Source organism: Henckelia pumila, chromosome 2 (genome assembly GCF_033568475.1).
Source record: "Henckelia pumila isolate YLH828 chromosome 2, ASM3356847v2, whole genome shotgun sequence".
NCBI lineage: Eukaryota > Viridiplantae > Streptophyta > Magnoliopsida > Lamiales > Gesneriaceae > Henckelia > Henckelia pumila.
Genome location: NC_133121.1, coordinates 99,944,297 through 99,964,180, shown reverse-complemented (window position 1 = coordinate 99,964,180; position 19,884 = coordinate 99,944,297). Strand labels below are relative to the sequence as shown.

The window sequence follows — 19,884 nt, the reverse complement described above, 5'->3', positions numbered from 1 at the left end:
CCACGTGGCTAAAAGAGGTTATGAGAAGATTTATTGTGATGTCATACTTTTGCTTCTGGTGTTGCATCTTCTGCATTACGAAATTTGATAATTTTGGTATCTGTGGCACAAATTTATTTGTTCAGTCATATTTTTCCTTGCTGTTTTCCCTTTTGGCGTTGATTTTAGGTGAGAGTTGTTTTATTTCCAATCTAATTGATAATTTGCAGTGACATTAATCCACAAATATACTCACTGATGCTTGATCTGTCGTCAAAGTTTATTTAACAAGAAGGTCTGGCTCTAATTTTTCCGCTCCGGTACTCTAAATGATGCAACTTAGAAGATAATATAAAGGAAACCTTAACATATCCGATGCCAAAAAAATGGGGAAAATAGACAAAAAAATTTCTTACTTCAGCAGAAAAAGAAAAGAGGACAAGAAATCCTAAAGAAACAGTCGTCACTATAAAAAAAATATATGGAAACAAACTAGGAGGGGACATTAGCTTAACAAATCAAATATTTCTACATTGCCCTCAGGCTAGGTTGGACACATTTTTCATGACCAGCGTTGGAACTCAAATGCTAAAATGTCTTAGTAAGGACATCTGCAACATGATTGTTAGTTGTTGTGCACAATATGTTGATAACTCCAGTTGAGTTTATATTTGCGGTGTAAATGCTTGTATTAAATTGGTAGAGTTGCACATGAGCCATAAAATTTCATGTGCAATAATTCACGTACATTCTTTAGCTTTCGAAGTCATTGTTTCTGTTATTATTTATTTATTTATTTTTTACCCAATTAAGTTACTAAATTATCTCAGTGCCGAATCCTTATTTGTCTCAGGCCCAAATTATTTTAATGCAAACAAGCATAACAATTTGATCGTTAGTAGCATGCACAACAGGTTGATAATTCCACTTGAGTTTATACATGTTGATGGGGGGAATATTTGTATTAAATTGATAAAGTTGAACATGAGCCATAGAGTTTCATTGCACAATTAACCATGTGCATTCTTAAGCTGGTAGAGTCACTATTTTTCTTTTTTTCTTTTTTTGCTTCTATTATCCCAATTAAGTCACTCAATTATTTAAGTGATGAATCCTTATCTCAGGCCCCCGCCCCAATTATTTTAATGTGATCAAGCAACGAGCATGTATTGATTCTTTTCCTCACATATAATATGGACTCGTTTGGGCTCCAACTTTTGGAATGTTCTTTTACTAAATAGTTAAGTTTTCAACCTTAAATTTTCATATGTGTTCGTCTATTCTACAGTCAAATAATATTAAACCATTTCTTTTTTGTAATTTGGATAAACATTCATATCTCATTTCTTGTTAAAAGGCAGGATTAGAGATTGAGCTAGCAGAAGTATAAAAGTGAATGTGAAAGAGTTTTGTTTGCTTATAAAATATGAGTCGTATATCCAGGTGCTTGTCCTTGTCCTTGTCCTTGTCCTTTCGTTTTTTATTTTTTATTTATTTTTTTTTTAAATCTTTTCCTTCATCAATTTTTCTACCGATGTTGAACAGGTTGTTAGTGTTACTGTCTAATATCGTGTTATGGGTTTGGATTAAGGGGTAATGGGCTGGGTCAAAATAGGGCAGTAGGGCAGATGAAGAAATAGCATAATAAATAAGGGGTATTAGTTTTTGGTGGGGAGTAACATTGCTGTGGCTAGGGAGAGGAAAATCATTCTATGAGAAATATTTTCTGCTCTAAGTCTTTGTGAGGATTGATAATTATTTTTATGTAATTTTTCTGTTTTAGTTCATAAAATTACAGTCTCTTTTATAATTGTGTCTTGAGTTCGTATCAGATTGCCTTAATATTATTTCATAATATAATATTTGCGAGATTCTATGATAATTTCTCAGATTTTACTGAATATGCATATAATACATATGTTTTGTGTTAAAGCGACAAACTTATTTATTGCTGTTGTCGTAGATTGACTAAACCACTGCCAGATTGCCTTCTTTATAGACAGAATATGTCATCATACCCCCCCCTACTCACCAAATATCTGCACTTTCGATTTTGTCCTTTTTCCTCTGTTATATTGCATTACGTGATTTTATGTTATTTAAGCGAATCAGAGAAAGGATAGGTGAAACAACAAAAATCAATTCCTTTCTTGGTGGGAAAACAACTGAGAGAGTGATAAGTGGTAACAAATGGAGAAGAACGACGGATATTCTCATGTTGCGCTTCCATATGATTTGATTGAGAGGTTGAAGAATATCACAAATTGGGATGAGTGGGCTTCTCCTTGGACATATGCCGAGGAACAAATGTGGTGGCTTGCTATACCTAGAAAATTTGCTGTGTCAACTCGCTGCAGATGATGATGCGTAGAGTTTATATATGGGCTCACGATGAATCAAAGAGCTCTCTGAAATCCAAAAATTGGAATAAATCAAAATATTTGTATCTTCCTGTGATTGATTTCAGATATTTGGTAATAAATGGATAAAATTGAGACATGAATGTTACTTTTTTCGTATTCTTCTTTTTATTGCTTGATGTTTTTCCCTCACATCATCATATATTCTGGTGTTTCAGATTTTTCTAGTGTGGTGCCCTGTCTTTGTCTGTATAAACATAGACTGCATACTGCTGTGAAATATTTCAAACTCCGATTTTACAATCTTATGTTTCATTATTTTATCTATACTTTGTACCAGAATCAGGGAACCTTTTTAATTGACTTGTTGCCACTATTTCAATATCATACCATTAGTTAGTATGTGTGCTTGTGTATCCATCTCAGATTGAAGCAATTGATTCATCTTAAGGATTATATCGTTCTACATCTAAAATTATATTAGCAGATCTGGCACTTGGTCTCATAAAACCTCCCCCTTTTAGAAATTTCCAGACTAAAATTATATCATCAAATCACACTTAGTCAGATAAAGCCTTTTCCTTGGTACTGTTCTATATGGTTCTTTGTATTTTATCTTCTAATACTCCAAAATGCATCCTAGCATTACATCAACACATCCATATTATTGGAGACTATAATTTTCAAGCGCTTATCAATTGTCATGGTGTTATGGGTGAAGTTTCAATCTTCTGTAATGCTAATGCTGAAAACGATGTGGCCTCCGCCTATTCTTATTAGTTGTGGTGATAGGAAAATGAGACGATATGCAGTTTTACCATCATGAAGAATCCAGAGTAGTTTGTGTTACAGAAGTTGTTAGACAACTATGCTAAAATATCAGTGGAAGATGTGGCTTAGGCTGGATTCTTAAAGTTTTATGCTTGAAATTGGCAATATGATGTTGGGATTTTACAGGGCTTGGAATAGGCAAGGTCATTTTTAATTTCGAAGTTGAAGTCTTAGGAATATATGGCTTGAAGCTCTTTTATTTTGTTATGTTACTTCGAACATAATACATGTGCATATGTTTTAAGGCATTTGTAGAAGAAAACTGTGAGCTGCATGTAAGGTCGACCAAACATATCTCCAATTTTCCGATATGATATTATTATTTTGAAATGGATGATTTTATTTTTTTGTGCACGAGATGTGAGTTTTATGAAATGACAAAGCGAATAATTTCAGTGGTACTTAATCACTTAACTTTTGCTGCTTCTTGTTGTTGCTGCTTCTTGTTGTGTCAACGTACACTGTATATGGTGCGAATCTAATATACCTGATGTCTTATCTTTTTAAGACTCTGAATGCAGCACAGTGCAAAAACGGTTGATTAACTGGTTATGCAGTTCCACACAGGAATACATCTATATTTTCTGTTGCTGATCCCTAACTGGTCTTAGATTTTCTGTCATGTGCGAGTAATTAAAATGCCTTGTCTCTTGCTTGTTACAATATGCTTACATGTATATTTCTTTTGCTGATCCCCAACCGGTTGTAGATTTTCGATCATCTACGGTAATTAAAATATTGTGTATCATAATTTTTACCTGATTCGTGCATCCTGAAATGACCATACTTATTCTATACTTTTCAGTGTGTGCGATGTGATTGCTAGATTTGTGTTTAATTCATGTTATTGCATATCCGTAATTTGTTGGCAACTATTTTTGATATGTCCTAGAAAATGATCACTTTGATGTTGTCTCAACTTTTTTGCTACTTTTTTAGACCATTTACTCTCATTTGTCGGCTGTGGAAGCTTAAATCAGGTATGAACTGACCTTTCTTGATACCATTGAGATTAAGAACTAATACTTCATTTATAGATCATTGTGTTTAGCGAATGGCACGACCAAAACTTTACCTTCTGATTGTTCCATTGCTGGGAAAGTAGAGTTTCTGAATGTGCAAGATTTCGAGTATGGTTTGATATTTGAAACTTGAAAGCGCCAATCAATAACATTAATTTGAATGTGCTACCTGCGCTATGCTTGGTAACATATTTTCATTCCAAGGTATGAATTATGACACACTGTATGAGTGAGATGGTAACAGGAGTTAGTTCTAATATATATTGAGTCGAGGGAATTTTTATAACTGAATCTTGAACTCGAGATTTTGTCCCAAATTTGGGACTTTGATGTCTGATGTCATCAACAAATGCTCCACTATTTTCAAAACCTTGTGAATTATTTTGTCGCGGTGTGATGTGTATTAATTGTTGTTGTGCTGTGAAATATTTGTATGATAAAAATTTTAACTCACATGGTACGAAATCAGCTCCACCAAACTTGCCATATGGATCTTGAATACGGGGAAAAATTTTACGTGGAAGAGGTTTTGTGTGACATCATCGTTAGATCCTATGAGTCTTTTGCCACATTTTAATGGTAGTCGATATTACGAATTGATGATCTGAACTAAAAAATATCAAGGAGAGAAACGCTCAAGGTGTAGGTAGAAAATTTCTGAGGTTAATGATACCCTTATTTGATATTGGTTTTAGGAGGGAGTTGTGGAGCCGTCGAGGCAATATTTTCTAATTTGGTGTTTACCTTTTGAAGAATATATTAAGACGATCTTGCATTAATTTCATTTTTTAAATAGATCAATTCCTTCCATACGAAAATTCCTAAAAATGTAGTTTCTTGTAAACTAATAAGAAAGTTTATTTCCTTCCTTTTGATATCAATTCCGTGAATATTCAAGGTGCATTATTTATATAAATCCCGAAAAAAGAAGAAAAAGGTACCAAAAAAAGGTACCAAAAATATATCTTATCATATTACCAGCAAATTGAAGAGGAATGAACCCTCAATCAGGCAAGTAGATTTGCAAGCATTTGGTGCAAATCTTGCATGTTTTAGGTAAGCACTTAAATCCCAATCCCAAGTACCTTATGTCACGATGGTACACACCAGTCACCACAACCTAAAAATACATTTGACAAAGGAAAGATTTTGCATATGGACATATCGAATAACCATGGAAAGCGGGGTCGATTTGATATATATACACACATGCGCATAAATGATATCGTGTTTATATATATATATGTGTATGTTGATTGAGAACTGAGAGAGGAGAAGCACAAAGAAAAATATATGAATGCACACGTCTCCCTACCACAAGATTTAATAGAGAGATTGAAGAATATAAGGAATTGGGAAGAATATTGGCCAATCCATCCATGGCAATTTGACGAGGAGACGATGGGTTTGTTGTGGTTATTGTGGCCTCAACAATTTGATGATTCAATTCTTGATGAAGATTATGAAAATGTTGATAAGAAATATGAATTGTTTTGTTGAGGAATATGTTACGGTATTATAAATCTATATTTTGTTAAATCAGTCGGATTGATTCATATTTGTGATAAAAATAATAATAATTTTTTTTACATAAAATCGAGGATGTTCACAAAATTGATGTAGATGGTTTCAAATTTGCTTTTGTAGTTATTGTTTTTGTCTTTTCTTTTTTTGTTTAATTTTTATTATGCAACTCTGCCTATCGTTCTTTTTTTTTTTCTGTCTCTTTTCCATCTCAATCTAACGATCTACCGATTGATATCTTTGTTTTTGTTGTTTTATTCATTCACAAATTGTTTTTTACCAAAAAAATTCAAAAGATGTAGATTGTTCCAAAATTATATTATTATTTTTTTTGTGACGTGGGAACCCACAGCCGCTATCTTTCGGTGCGCTTTGGATAAATCCTCGAACTATTATTATTATTTATTATTATAAAAAGACGAGACTCATGTTCTGTTATTATAATCAAAAAGATCGAGACTCATGTGGAATATTAATGATGATGAATTTGAAATATTCCAAGATATGTATCCTCTTCACATAATATTCTCTCATTAAATCAAATATAATCATTCTAGCGCAACATAAGGATAGCGTCGTCAACCCATACAATCACTTATGGCATGAATAAATCATTGGTACATTAGAGATACGAATTGAATCAATTTTGGAATGAAATAAAAATGAAAATGAAATGACACTTGTATAGTTGTATTTTATTTCAATTATTGGTATCGAAAAAAAATGAATGGAATGAAACTGTATTTAATAATCAGATATTTTTCACCAAAAAGAAAAAAAATAATAGCTACTCAAATGTTTTATTATTATTATTATTAAATAATAAATTAATAATATTATAAAATTATTGATTTTAGTTTAATTTAACTTAAATATTAATAAGAATAGTTTTTATAATTATTTTTAATATAATAATAATAAAAATAAAAATAAATAATATAATATAATATAATATCGTGACACACACCATATTTGTGTTTCGTAAATAATTTTTATTATACATATGTTTCATGCTTGTAGCCCTTTATTTATTTATGTTTTTTTTTTGGAATTGTGATTATTTTGGTATAGTTTATTAACTATAATCTGGATAACGATGAAAACATATTAATATGTAATTTATTGAGATAATTTGTGAATTTTAAAAAATTTTTTTTGAATCAGAATTTTTTAACTTTTGAAAATGGATGAAATGTGATAAATATGAGTAAATTGTAAATTTATTAATTTTTTATTAAATTAAATATTAATTTCTAATTTGAATTTCTTATTAGATTAATTTTTTTTTCAAATTTGTCAGAGGTATTGTTGTAAAAAAACTAAAAATGTTGGTGTAGCGAAGTGGATCTCAACTTTTATATATTGTATGTATAGTTATCATTTAAAGTAGAAATTACGTGAAAGAATATATCTTTATAATTAATTTGAAAGTTAATTATAATTTAAATTTTGTGTTTTTGAATTGTTTCTGGAGAAATCAGAGCTGAGTATTGAGAATCTAATTTTTTTTTTTGAGAATGTTGTTTTTTTTTTTTTTTTTTCTAAATTTATATCGAAATTTAAAAACACGAAGGGAAGGTCTCATGAAACCCACTAAAACCATATTATAAACCCCGGCAAGAACCCCAAATTTGACATACACAAAGACCTGACCTTGCACGTAGCCTGTTCGACGAAAAGCCCCCATGGCTTTTACCTGTGCAACTCCATCACTGCAGCTTGTGAACAGGTTCACCGATTGTAAGATGCATTTTGGTTTTTAAATACGGGGGCCGATTGCTGCACTTTCTCCGGCGATTATATTTGTGAGAATTCACTTGTATATGTGCAGAATGGGCGAGTGGCTATTTTTCAATCTCGTTTCATAGGCAATGGAGTGTGCTAATGGCGGAAATTGTGACACTGAGGCAGAAGCTTCGAAAATCCGATGAATGGCCAAATTTTTTCGATTCAAAAACCTTTCTTTCTCCCAAGCCTCCAAACGATTTCTGTTTCACTCTAATTCCTTGTCTTCTTCTTCTTTAGACCTGAATGCTTCTCATCGTATCAAGCAAGATTATGTTTTGTCTAATCGTATAAAAGACAAAGCTCTTTACTCTCTGAACTCTTGTAAAAGCTTGGTCCATCTTTTTCAGATTCAAGCTTTCTTAATTACTTCAGATCTTTTCCAAGGTCCATCTTTCTCCGGACGCCTTCTGAAGCTCTCCGCGGATTTGTGTGATGATTTCTATTATACATTCTTGATTTTCAGGTGTATTGATTGTCCTGATACATTCTGTGTCAATAGAATCATAAAGCACTATTCTTGCAGCAGTTATTACGAGGAAACTATTGCCTTTTATATTGAAATGCTGAAAGATGGCAGATTTTATCCTAATAGTTTTACTTTTCCACCACTTATTAGTGCTTGCGCTAAAATGGGTTGTTTGAGTTTGGGGCAAATGTGCCAAGGACAGACTGTCAAATTTGGGGTGGATGGAGTTTTGCCTGTGCAGAATTCTTTCATTCACTTCTATGCCTGTTGTAAGATGACTGATGTTGCTATGAAAACGTTTGTCGAAATGCCCCTTAAGGATTTGGTGTCGTGGAACACAATCATAGATGGTTTTGTGAGGGAGGGTGAAATGGATGCGGCGCACAAGCTATTCGATTCAATGCCTCAAAGGAATGTGGTTTCTTGGAATGTTATGATTAGCGGTTACTTGAACTTTCAGAACCCAGGGACTGCAATGAAGTTGTTTAGGAAAATGATGAACTTAGGATTTAAGAGTAATGACACCACCATGGTGAATGTGCTCACTGCTTGTGGGAGGTCAAATAGATTAAAGGAAGGAAGGTCGGTTCATGGCTCTCTTCTTAAGTCGTTTAAGCTTTCTAGTCTGAACATAGATTCTGCTATTATTCATATGTATAGTAAATGTGGGAGGGTGGATCATTCTCAGATTATCTTTGATAGAATGTCGAGCAAGAACTTGTTCTCATGGAATGTGATGATTTTGGGGCACTGCATTCATGGTAATCCTATTGATGGGCTTAATTTGTATTCTGAAATGGTGGATAAAAGTATGATGCTGAATAAATCGACTCCAATTTCTGACAAGGGTGTGAATCTAGACAAAAAGGATTGGATTCTCCCTGATGAAATTACGTTTATAGGTGTTCTTTGTGCATGTGCCCGGAAAGGAATGTTGAACGAGGGGAGAAACTACTTCTCCCAGATGATTGACGTGTTTCGTGTGAAGCCGAATTTTGCTCATTACTGGTGCATGGCTAATCTCATGGCCAGTGTTGGTCAAGCGCAAGAGGCAGTGGATCTGCTAAAGAACATACCAACTGATACTTACGAGTCTCCAGAATCCTCCTTCTGGGCAGGATTGTTTGCATCATGTCGTTTTCAAGGGGCCGTGAACTTGGGGGAGCAAGTTGCAAATGACTTGATCAAACAAGATCCTCAGAACTTCTCTTATTATGCTTTGCTTGTAAATATTTATGCTGTTTCAGGTAGATGGGAAGAAGTTAATATAACAAAATATATGATGAAAAAGAGAGGTATAAGACGGTTGCCTGGTTGCAATCTCAAGGACTTGAAGGAAGTAGTTCACACAACTCTAGATCACGAGGCAAATGACAGTAGGATTAGCTGATAGAGCTGATCAAGTGAATCGTGGATATTGATTATTCTCCGTTGATTATTACTCATTGCTACAAATCCTCATGAATTCGAGGAGAGGAAAAGAGAGGCTCTCCTTTTTCAGTGATTTGGAGATTCTCAAATAAGTTCACTTGAATTTCTTACTCCCCTGCAATATGTTGGGATCAGTTTTGATGAATTTTCCTTTAAACCACATGTGATTTCAGTTTCCCAAACACTTGGACACAGAGTAAGCTTAGTTCTGATAGCAGCTTTGTAAGGATCAAGACATCTTCAATCAATGGATAGAAATTTAGCTAGAACTGTAATTTCAATCTTTCTTCTTTTCTTTTTTTTCCCCACCTGTGGGTGTTATAAGTATCCTTATTAAGGTTTGTAGTTGGGAAAATATTTATTTTATTCTATTTGATTTTCATGGTTCGATGCAAATATTTTTATTAAAGCTCAAGAGATATACCAAGGATAAAACAATTAACATCATCTGCATTTCTGCCCCTGGTTCCAACATATGAGACTCATTGTGAATCGATGAGTTGATATATATTAGATTTTCTATATATATCTATGCATAATTATTAAACTTGAGACTTTTTAGTATATTAAATATTTTAAAATATATTTAAAATGTATTTATTTAATATAAAATAATTTTAAATTATTGAGTTGAATGTTAAATTCATAAATAATGAATGTTAATGTTAAAAGGATTGTTGTGAAAGAGTTATGCGGTATTAATATTAAGGCAAATCTTGTGTGACAGACTAGTTCAAGAAGTTGTTGTTAAGAGAAATCGAACTCCTGACCTCTGGCCAAAAGTTAATCTGTTTTGGCCAAAAGTTAACCCAGTTGAGCAACTTGATTGGGTGTTATTAACACATAACATTGCGGATGCCCTCAGCACAATATTATTGAAAAACCGAAATAATATAAAAGAATTTAATTATTTTATAATTTTAGAAACCCTGTTGTGTAGTTACGGGTCGGTCATTAGACAACAGCACCACACCAAGTGAACGAAGACGGAAGGATGCCGTTAAGCGCGACGGCCATCGGAGCTCTGCTGGGATTGGGCACGCAGATGTACTCCAATGCCCTGCGAAAGCTCCCTTACATGCGCCGTAAGCACCTTCTCTATATAGATCCAAATTCAATCATTTTACTGCTGTCATTTATGGATGGATCGATTAATTGAACCATTACGCGAAATTGAATGGCATAGATCCGTGGGAGCATGTTTTGGGAATGGGAATAGGCGTGGTGCTCGCTAATCAGATGGTGAAGTGGGATGCCAAGGCTCAGGAAGACCTTGACAAATTGCTTCTCAAAGCCAAGGAAGCCAACCAGCGTCGCTACTTCGGTATTTCGATGTTTTCTCTTTCATTTTTGGCCGCAGTTCCTGTTGTGTTGGGGTTTGTGATTCTGTTTAGTCTTCAATCGGGAAATTTGTCGATCGAGTGATTTTTCGTTTTGAATTCAGTTTGTCTTGCTTACCATCTAAATTGTGGTGACTATTGGTTTCAATGGGTGAGTGGTAGGGCTTGAGATTTTTCTTAGTCCCTGTGAGAGTCCTGAAGAACAAAATGTTTAAAGAAGTATAAAAAGTCCAGCCCAACTCGAAAGCAAAGTGTGGTATTGTAGAAGTTGATTGTACAATCATTTCCTTCACGTTTTCGTTTAAAATCAAACTAGAGAAATGTTATGCTCGTCCAATATCCTAGTAAAAACTCTGACTTGTCCTCAGTGGAATTGAAGATCCTAACTGAAAGTTACTCTATGTGAAGCTGAAAATGTGGCTATATTGATTTTAAACTCTCTGTTTTGTGATGATTAGTTATCATGATCTGGAAGTTGAGTTGAAATTTTAGTTTCTGAGTGGTGGGATCATTTTAGTCTAGTTCCATCTACGTTATACTGAGGTGTTAGAATATTAAGAGAAAACAACACCACACTGAATAATGAACTTTACCTATTGTTACAAATGAATAGGTTCGTCGCGTAATCTTCCGTGTTCACAGGTCAAGACTATCAAAAGGCATTTAATGTAGTATCTGTGAGATGATGATGATGATGGAACTGAACTTAGAGTGACCCAAGTTTGGATGCAATTTTTCCTCTATATATAGCTGGCAGAATCCCTGTTTTAATTCATGTTGACGTACTTCCCTGACTGAAACCGCGAAAATGGATCACTTAGATTTTTTTGATATACGAATAAAGTAAAAGCAAAGGATTTTTCTCATTCGTATATCATTATTGGTAATCACGGCCATATTATGTTGGCGGGATGGGATGATCTGTCCCATGCTTGGTTTTGACCTTTTACTTATCCCGCAACTGTAAATTATGGTGTGAAGAAGTAATTCTGGACAGCTACAGTAGTTTCAGGGAGCATATCATTAAAAGTGATGTAAGAGATGATAGAGCAAGCTATTTTAGCTGAAAGAGAATCAAAATTTGTTGAGAATTATAGAGAATTTGACAAATATATTCTGTAGTTGATCCACCGGATTTAGGCTCCACGGAGGGGGTAGGTAGAACATCTTCTGCTGTTTCTGTGAATTTTCCCCAACAAAGTTTGTGAAAATTGATACAAGTTTGGTTCTTCTTTGCCTAAATTTCAAAATTCAGTTATATACTTTAGTGTCAAATTGATCGAGTGTTGTAGTTACTATTCTCAAGCTTTCTATCGCTCACTTTCTTGAAAATTTTGGAATCTGATTTCCAAAAAGCTTCCAGTTTTACATGGTGAAAAGTTTGTATCATGAAAAAGGAAGTAAGCTAGTTGATGCAAGACATTCTACATAACCTTAAACAAAACAAAGCCAACATTGGCTTTAATGGCCATTTCATTCAGTTGACACTTTCTATCAATTGTTGGTATCATATCAAACGAGGACACTTGGACGTAATTATGCTAATTTTTGTTGGTGAGATTAAAAGCTTTTCGTACTTTACTATGTTGGCTTTTATGTCTCGTTTTCTTCATGTCATAATTGATATGAATTTTCCTCTGGTATAATGTTTTTGGATATTTTTATTGCAGATGATGATGAAGATTAGAAGCCTGATACTGGGGTTGAAACACATTTTCTTTGGTATAAATCACTTGCTGAGATTGTATTTTTCCTACTTATTCCAGTTACAGATGGTCATAGACATCTGTTTGCCTAATGTATAATGACATCTTTTTGTCTGGTTTTGATGTCAACTTTAAAAACAAAATGCTGATTTCTTTGGTTATCAAGTAATGAATAAATGACCTTAACCGGAATTTGAATGAGTAAAATATATTAAGCTCCTTTGATTGAATGTTGATGCAAGTTAGTGAATTTAGAAGTTTCTTGAAATTGATGTTTCGGTTGTCTCCTCGCTATGTGTGGGAAATCATTCTTGCATGGATGCGGTCTATGTAACTATGTTACATCATCTCGGAAGCTAAACAAATTTCAAATTCTTAAAATGGTACTTATGACTTGATTAACTTGGCATAGTTTAGTGAAAATGGATAGATGATACTCCAACATAAACTCCGTACAACTAGAAACATTGGAGATGGTTGAGTGTTAGACTTTTTGAGTGGTGAAATACTTGGAATAAGTACTCGGTTTATTGCAACTAATGTTGCTAGCCATACACATATATCTCTCATTATACTCGTGTGATAGAGAAACAAAGAGAGATTTCGGGACACCTTAAATGAAGTAATTGAACGATGAAAGCATAAAACCATAATAAAACCAGGCAATGTTGCTGTGTTTCTCGTCAAGCTATGTTGACCATGCCTGTATTGCAATTATTCAGCATCAACTATAGATGATGTTTAGTCGAACTTCAACATGTTCGACGACTAAGTAGTCCTGAAATATCCCCATGTTTGTTAGTTGGATCAACAGCAAAATGAGATGGTCAGAGACCCGGGACTGTGAGGCTGGCGTGGAGACGATAAAGGACTGTGGATGAACGTGAGTGGTGCATTTGGTCCGTCAATGTGATACCATTTTGTAGTTTGGGGATTGGAGTGCGCTTCAACATCATTTTCAAAGTACTTTTGGACCTCTGAAGCGAGAATGGTGAAGCTAGCACATCCAAGTAATAGGCCAAGTTAATTGAAAAAACAATAATTGTCCAAGTACTTTGATTTCCCAAGAGATTTTGTACTCAATGTATCTTTTATAAATCTATACAATATTATAAAGGTTGAGCACTACATACAAATTGCTTTTGTTGGTTAGTGAGATACCAAATTTTTTTACCACATTTGCCCCTCATAATGTTATCTTTTTTTAGATTTAAAATTTAAAATTAGACTATCAAAAAAACAGTTTTTATAATTTCAATTATGGGAGAATTACATGAAATTTTTACTTGAAATAAATACGTCTTACACACGCAATACGTGTGCAACGGACGCTAGTGTTTATAAAATAAAATTGGTAAATTGTATTGGGAAATTGATGCCATTTTCAAACTCATCAAACCATAGCTAACGAGTCCAAAATAAATATTTTCATGCCCCCCAGGCCCCATATGAGCGGGTGACTTAATTCGTCGAATAGTCGATTAGAGGTAGAACAAAAAAATTTCAAAAGTATTTAGTTAGTATTTGGGATAGCTTTTGAAAAGCATTTCTCAGCTTTTTTTTCACAAGAATTTGAAATTTTGTGAATTTTTGTTAACAAAAAGATGAGAAGTGCTTCTTAGAAGCTCTCCCAAGTCTCAAACACTAACTTAAATAAGTTCAGATTTTTTAAAGTGGTTTTTAAATAAAATTTGAAATGATTTTGATATTTTGATAAATACTGAAAATTATTTTTGTTGTTATTTTCAAGTAGAAGTAGAAGTCAAAGCCCAAAAGCTAAAATTTTTTGTTTTTAAAAATGTTGTTTAATAACTTTATTAGAACAATATTTATAACCAAACAATGGTTAATCCTCTTCTTCAGCCTAAGGACTCTTAATTAAATTAAATTATTTTAAAAAAAACAAAATTCACAATATATATATTTATCCAAAGCCCAACGGAAAGTTTAAGCAGCGGAAATGAAAGGACTGAGCTTCGTAATACGGCGTCTGGTGGCCGGCACGGCGCCACGCACCGCCGCAAAATCGTCTTCCATCAGCGAGAATCTCGTACTTTATTCCGCCGCCGCTTATTCCGCACTATTATTCGCCGAAGATAAATCCAGTCCACGGTTCATTTCCTCAATTGCCCCAGGCGGAGCGTTGAATTATCAATCAGCTATACAAAATCATTTCCGGAGCTTCTCCTCTTCATCCTCGTCAGGTTTCTGTTTCTCTACTTACAACTATTATAGCAACTTGTGTAGCACTATTACTTGCTATCTAGATTGTAGTTGTTTTTAGGTTTTTTTTTCTTAATTTTCAAAGTTTGGATTTTGAGTTCGGAAAAAGGAGTTAGGATTATATTTAGGGGAGCAGGACAGATTGGATAAGCACTGAACAGAAAATCGGGGGGCGGGGGGGGGGGGGTGTGGAAGAGAAAAAAAGTTAAGTGTTCAGAAAATCATGTGAATATGTACTTGGTTTTTTTGACAATATCGAACTTGATCTCATAGTTTGTCTCCTGATGTTGAAGCATATTTTGATTCTCGAACTTTTCTCTAGAAAATTGGAATGAAGAAATTTAAGAAAAACAGCACGACTACTTGTTCTTAGTTGTCATGTTTTATAACATCCCCAGTGATTGATGTTTTGAGAAGCCATTTGATTTGAGTTGTGGACTATAGTAGTTGCTATTTAAATCTCATTCTTCGCCTGAGTTTCAGTTTCACTACTTTGTCATATCTTTATTTTTTTTTTCTTTCTATTGCTCATTGGGACCAAATTACAGATCCGTCAAATATTGTGTCGATCGAGTCTAAGGAGCAGTTTACTGATTCTCTCCGCAAGGTACAAGGTATGGATGCCAATTTCTTATGTTTTTCATGTCTTTAGTTTTTACCTTGGTGTCTTCTATTTTACATAATTTGATGCCAATATCTTATGTATTTACTTTGTTGTCTTTTAATTTACATAAATTTTGTACTGATTTTAATCTTGAATCTCGTGCAGATGAATCCTTGCCAGCAATATTCTACTTCACTGCGGTTTGGTGTGGTCCTTGTAAGTTTTGTTGACAATTATATCGGCCATCTGGTCAACTCATTGTTGTGTGTGAGGTTTTTTGCTAGTTACTTGTGTACTTCTGTTTTTATTGTGAATTATTCTTTGCAGGTAGGTTATTGTCTCCGATAATTGGGCAGTTAAGCGAGAAATATCCCCATGTCACCACTTATAAAATTGATATTGATAAGGTAATCTTCACTCAGAAATTGTTCTCTTTCCCTGAGCCAACATGTCTAATGGTTGTGTTGAAATTGAAGTAATTTGTAATGCATTTTATTGATCAGCGTTTAGGTTCTAGAGTTGATCACTGTACAGAATATATTAGCAAAATATTGAATTTTCTCAGCATAGGCTACAAATATATATTAAATTATTTTTGTTTAGCAAAAAAGAAATTGGCTTAATGGTTTGAAGATTAAACTACATTGTCAAGCCTATGTCGTGATCCTTCAACAGAGACAGGGCTTAGGCATTTTCTAAAGATGCCTTCGATTATTGTTGATATGATATCCATGGTAATTGAATTTTGGTGCATGCAGGAAGAGCTAGGAAATGAGTTGAGCAAGCTAAATATACATTCTGTGGTAAAGCCTCTTCTCTTTTGCCTTTATCCTTTTTCACAGTTCCTGTGTCTTTTTGTCCATTGCCCGGGTGCTCTTAAACTTTAAAGACACCGGAATAATGCCTGGTGAAGATTTGTTTAAAAAATGAAATTTGTTCACTGAGTTTCAAGCATAAATGTTGGTGCTATGATATCGAATTTTCGATCCAAGTCATCTGAAACGACCCTAACTCTATAATAAATAAATATGCGGAAAATTTTTTTTTTTTTTTTTTTTATATACTACTAAATAAAATATGTACATATATGCCCATACATATATGCACAGGATAAAATATTTAAAATAAATACATGACTAAATAAATAAACAATTAAATACTTAAGAAAAAATGCATTCTTTAAAATAATTAAACATCTGAGTCAACCCTAGAATTAAAAATATACTGCATAAATAAAATAATTAAAATATGTGCATGCACTAAGACATTTAATAAAATATTCCCATAAACCTCAACCACTAAAAATATAATAAAATGTTTCACATGACATCATACACGGTGACTCAGAAGCTGTCACGGTCACGGGGCTACTGCAGCGCTGCTCATACGTCCTCACCACCGGTAGGAGTAACCTGCTCCTCTACGTACTCACCTGCACCATATCAGTGTAGTGAGCCTAGAGGCCCAACATGCATACTAACAAGGGTTCAAAATAATTTAAAACAATTTAATACTAATACATACATATACATGAATGAGCATGCTTAAAAATTACATAACATAACTTACTTAAATAAACATAAATACATAATACATAACATACATACTTGAGTTGTTGAGCATTTATTTTCTTAACATCGAATGGTCCTATCCGTAAGTGTGACCCATAGTGCGACTGATCAGTCTAAGAAACCATCGTACGAGGCTGGTGGCGAACCACCCATACATAAATGGCAGAAAACTGCCCATACATAAATGGCAGAAACTGCCCATACATAAATGGCCACACTACTTCAATTTCCACCTAAAATATTTTATTTGCTCAACCATAGAAATTAAATCATAGCATAAAAATTGATTTCATGAATGCATGTACTTAAATAAATTGTGTGTGCTTCATATATATTTAATTTAATTTTCTTACTAACATATAAATATTAAAATAACTTAAATGCATAAAAATAATTAAATATATAATCAGGACACATGCAATTTTCTCATGGATGGTTCTGGACTGCTGGCCCTACACTCAAGTCCATTAACTTAAATCTGGTCCATTAACATACTTAAGCCCAGTAACTTAAACTTTAAGCCCAATTAATTAATCTAAGCCCAATTAAATTAATTAAGCCCATTAAAATTACACTAAGCCCAATAACACTTAAACTGGCCCATTGGGCCCAAAAACCCAAAGACTGGCCCATTAACTTTTATGGGCCCAAAAGCCCATAAAATTAATGGACTAACTTAATTAAAATTTTAAAAGTTCAAATAAAATTATTTGGGAGTCCAAATAATTTTATTTTAATTTAGTTGACTCAATAACCCATTAATTCATAAAATATTTTAAAAATAAAAAGACTCGAGCCCGGCCCACCAAACCCGGACCCGGACCCACTTAACCCGACCCACTAACTTACTGACCCGACCCGAGCCCCTGACCCGACCCGGAACATGCCAAAACCCTAGCCCGATCCCCCCTTCCCAAAACTGTTCGGCCACAGTGAGCAGCCACCGAAAATCCCGGCGGCCGCCTTGCTCCGACCACCCACCGGCCGGAGGGCCACCCCTAGGACTTAGCTCACATCCAGACCTTTCCAACAAGCCAAGAACCAGCCCAAACCGTCGACTATGGAGTGAGAACGTCGACTATGGAGTGAGAACGAAGCTCTGCAACCCGGCCCTTCTGCACTGTCGCGCAGACCCGAGCAGCTGCGGGAAAACCATTCGTCCTCGAAGCTCCGACCACGAAAGCCCATGAAACCTTCTGCAAAAACTTAGAAAACTCAAAGGGGGTTCTAACCCAACCGACCTTACCCAAAATAGTGGCCTGAGGAAAAAGATCTCAGCCTTTTTCCCCAGAACCCTAAACCTGCGCGACAGAAGCTTCAGAAAGGAAAGGCTTCGTTTCCTTTCTTCCTTAGCCTCAAGCCCCGACCTGACTCGACCCAAGGGACCTTGATACATGTATCCAACTAAGGAGCAGCAGCCATGATCCATCCATGCAAGAAAACGTGAGTGTGAAACCCAAAACAATGCAAGAACAAGGTGCAACATTAAAAATTGAAACTTTCTGAAAAATATTCTTGGAAAATCTGATGTATACACGACCACACATGCATATACTAATATGGAGAAGAAAAGAGAATGAAGAATCATGCCTTTCACCGTAAATATGGATTTAACACGCGTAGGAAGGACTTCAGGACGACGGGGCGACCTTGGGTTGCTTGGAACCTTGAAACCGACCTTCTATGGAGTTCCTAGGGTTGAAGATCGATGAAGAAGAAGGTGGGATGAAAGTGACGGCTGATGGGGGAGAAAACAATCGGCTAGAAGGGTTTGGTAGATTAGGGTTGATTTATTTTTGTGTTAAATAGAATATAGGTTAAATAATTAAATAAAAAGGTTTTAAATAATTAATATACAACTTAAACTCTTAATTAAACTTTAGAAATCTGATAACATAAAATAAATCTCGAAATAATAATTTAGGGGAATTTTAAAAATACTAAAAAGTCAATATTTTGACTAATTTTTGGATAAAAATGACCCCTAAAATTAAATAAAATTAAATACTTAAAATTTTGAGATAATAAAACTCAAAATAATATTTTAAGGCTCCAAAAAGGCTCATAAAATAATTTGGCTAGAAAGTTGTCATCTCGTCCGTCCACGGTCCCGTCTACGCGATTAAATAATAAAAATACTAAAAATCATAAAAATCACTAATTATGGGTTAAATGCTTAGAAATAAATTAAATCATGCATAAATAATTCACATAATTATTTAACCCATAAATCATAAATTTAATTAATTAAATATCCTAATTATGCAGGCGGATTTATGTAATTAAAAATACCGGGTGTTACAATTCCTTTTGGTGTCAATGTGAAAAATGGTAGAGCACCAAGCATGACTACCTTGTAGATCGAATGCATGTTTTAAAAAATAACGTAGGACCAAAAAGGACGCAACTTGCCAGGAGCGGAAGTTAAATTATGCATGAACTATGATTAGTTTGGATGGACATGGTTGTATATATTGATTTGATGCTGAGGTATGGTTGCTTGATGCAGCCTACGCTGCACTTTTTTCAAAATGGTAAGAAAGCCTCCGTAGTCATCGGAGCAGACGTGCAACGGTTGAAGGATACGATGGAAGCACTCTACAAATGAAGTAACAATCATGTTTTTGCCTATTTCAAGTTGTATGCTTATGTTTTTGCCTTGCCCAAGAATCGGGACAGATTTAAAATGCTATCAATCATCCGCACCATGAGCAAATTTTTCTTATATAAATCCTGCAACATTAGTTTTTTTTTTCCCGGTTAAGAAGGAAACATGAGAAATTTTGGTGTCAAGAAATCGATGCAGCTTCATTGTTACTGCTCTGAAATGCTATCAGTCGTTGCTATCAATCATCCGTTCACCTTGTAGTCCAGATTATTAATTCCTGTTAGATTTATTATATCTTGTGTATTAGTTAGTTTAGCGATGGCAATATTTCTCGCCACTGTCAGAAGCCCAACAAGACGAAAAATTTGTAACCATGGTGGATCATCAATAAATAAATTCCAAAAATCACGAATTCGTCGAAAGAACTATGA

At 34.3% G+C, this 19,884-nt stretch overlaps 3 protein-coding genes across 4 annotated transcripts; all 3 read left to right on the top strand.

Moving 5' to 3' along the window:
- The first annotated feature begins 7,229 nt into the window (after positions 1-7,229).
- On the top strand, positions 7,230-9,861 carry LOC140883824 (pentatricopeptide repeat-containing protein At3g51320-like). Of its 2 annotated transcripts, none has more exons than XM_073290415.1 (2): positions 7,230-7,456; positions 7,548-9,861. In XM_073290415.1, the coding sequence occupies exon 2, from the start codon at positions 7,648-7,650 to the stop codon at positions 9,358-9,360; it is 1,713 nt and encodes a 570-aa protein (XP_073146516.1). In that variant the 5' UTR covers positions 7,230-7,456; positions 7,548-7,647; the 3' UTR covers positions 9,361-9,861. The 2 variants fall into 2 exon arrangements, with proteins under 2 accessions (XP_073146516.1, XP_073146517.1); XM_073290416.1 differs by having other exon boundaries at positions 7,390-7,445.
- A 464-nt stretch (positions 9,862-10,325) lies between these two features.
- Positions 10,326-12,660, top strand: LOC140884706 (uncharacterized). Its single transcript, XM_073291549.1, has 3 exons — positions 10,326-10,486; positions 10,588-10,725; positions 12,412-12,660. Exons 1-3 carry the CDS (start codon positions 10,396-10,398, stop codon positions 12,426-12,428), a joined length of 246 nt encoding a protein of 81 aa, XP_073147650.1. The 5' UTR covers positions 10,326-10,395; the 3' UTR covers positions 12,429-12,660.
- Positions 12,661-14,374: 1,714 nt separating this feature from the next.
- LOC140883933 (thioredoxin O2, mitochondrial-like) lies at positions 14,375-19,712 on the top strand. The gene is made up of 6 exons (XM_073290557.1): positions 14,375-14,651; positions 15,219-15,284; positions 15,440-15,490; positions 15,602-15,681; positions 16,033-16,077; positions 19,355-19,712. The coding sequence occupies exons 1-6, from the start codon at positions 14,408-14,410 to the stop codon at positions 19,451-19,453; spliced, it is 585 nt and encodes a 194-aa protein (XP_073146658.1). The 5' UTR covers positions 14,375-14,407; the 3' UTR covers positions 19,454-19,712.
- The last annotated feature ends 172 nt before the right edge of the window (positions 19,713-19,884 follow it).